General features: G+C 55.7%; 1 protein-coding gene across 1 annotated transcript, besides 1 other annotated feature; it reads right to left on the reverse strand.

The window, feature by feature from the left end:
- Positions 1–369: 369 nt before the first annotated feature.
- Positions 370–413: a sequence feature (GA-rich).
- Positions 414–567: 154 nt separating this feature from the next.
- On the reverse strand, positions 568–1158 carry TraAM80_08443 (nucleoside 2-deoxyribosyltransferase; the record flags this gene model as incomplete). Its single annotated transcript, XM_029385194.1, has 1 exon — positions 568–1158. A coding segment is annotated over one exon (591 nt), but the record flags the coding sequence as incomplete, so codon positions are not given.
- Between the last annotated feature and the right edge of the window lies 1 nt (position 1159).

A 1159-nucleotide genomic window follows, 5' to 3' on the forward strand; every position in this document is an offset into this window, starting at 1 on the left:
ACGCAGCGAAGTGACGGATGCGCCAACTTCCTTCAATTTATTCCCATTTAGCACCAGCTATCGGTGTCATCCCGTCAAATGGGCCCGAAACATCCTCTTGGTCACCGGCCGCAACACCACTGCTGCTGAAGCAAATCAACATCATGCAGAGGAGCAGCAACAGTGAGGAATAAAAACGCACATGCCGGCACATGTTCACTCACTCACTCTCCCTTCCTTCCCTCCTTGGGGCAGATACGCTCAAGCTGCGACGGTTGTATGCGGTGTATGTGTGTGTGTGTATTGCTGGTGGTGACTGCAGAGCCCTCAGAGCGCAAAGTAGTTATCAAGGCGTTACCTTCTTCATTCCGTGTGTGTGTATGTGTGGGTAAGCAAAGAGAAGTGAGAAAAAAAAGATGAAAATGAAAAGAAAAACCAACACCGTTGGCAGCGGTGAACAAAGTGAGCGAACGGCCGCATGCTGACGGCCATGGCAGCGGGAGTGCCCTGGCAGGCCACCCAAAAAATTCCCCTATAACCCAATGCGTTGCTCACAAAGTCCCGCACCTCTCCCCGAACACGTCCACGCTATTTTGAGCACTGCCTTACGAAGTGGAAAAAGGCGTCGTCGAAGGACCCAAACACCTCCGCCCCGTCACAGAGCATCAAATTGAAGGGGAGGCCAAAATCCTCCACTGTCATCCCGGCCGCGTCACACGCACCGCCGTACTTCTCCCTCATTGAACGTCGATCGGAAGTGAAGACCAGCACCGTCTTTCCCAGGGCAGCAGCGTAGCCCACCTCAAACGCGGTCCCGCAGTCCGGCTCATGCGAGCGAAAGGGCGAGAGGTCCGCAATGACGGCGTCACACTGCCTTATCATCTCCATGTTCTTTGCCCGTATCTCGGCGGCCCCCGTGGCCTCGTTGTCCACGGGAATCAGTGGTGTGGCGCCGTGCACCCTCAGCAACCTGCGCACATGCTCGTAGTACGCGGCCCCCATGTCCGCGTTAAACACCGCGGGGCCTGCAATGTAGATTTTGCTCATGGCGGAGGAGCCTTCGTGGCTTCTTTGCTTTGGCCTATCCAAACTTGAAAACAAAGGGCATAGAAAGGGGGGCATCACGTAAAGACGCCGTGGCAGCAGAGCGGAGGCACAAGAGGCACCACTCGCAGAGGAG

This window comes from Trypanosoma rangeli (assembly GCF_003719475.1).
Source record: "Trypanosoma rangeli strain AM80 chromosome Unknown Tra_15.4_contig_00416, whole genome shotgun sequence".
Taxonomy (NCBI): Eukaryota; Euglenozoa; class Kinetoplastea; order Trypanosomatida; family Trypanosomatidae; genus Trypanosoma; species Trypanosoma rangeli.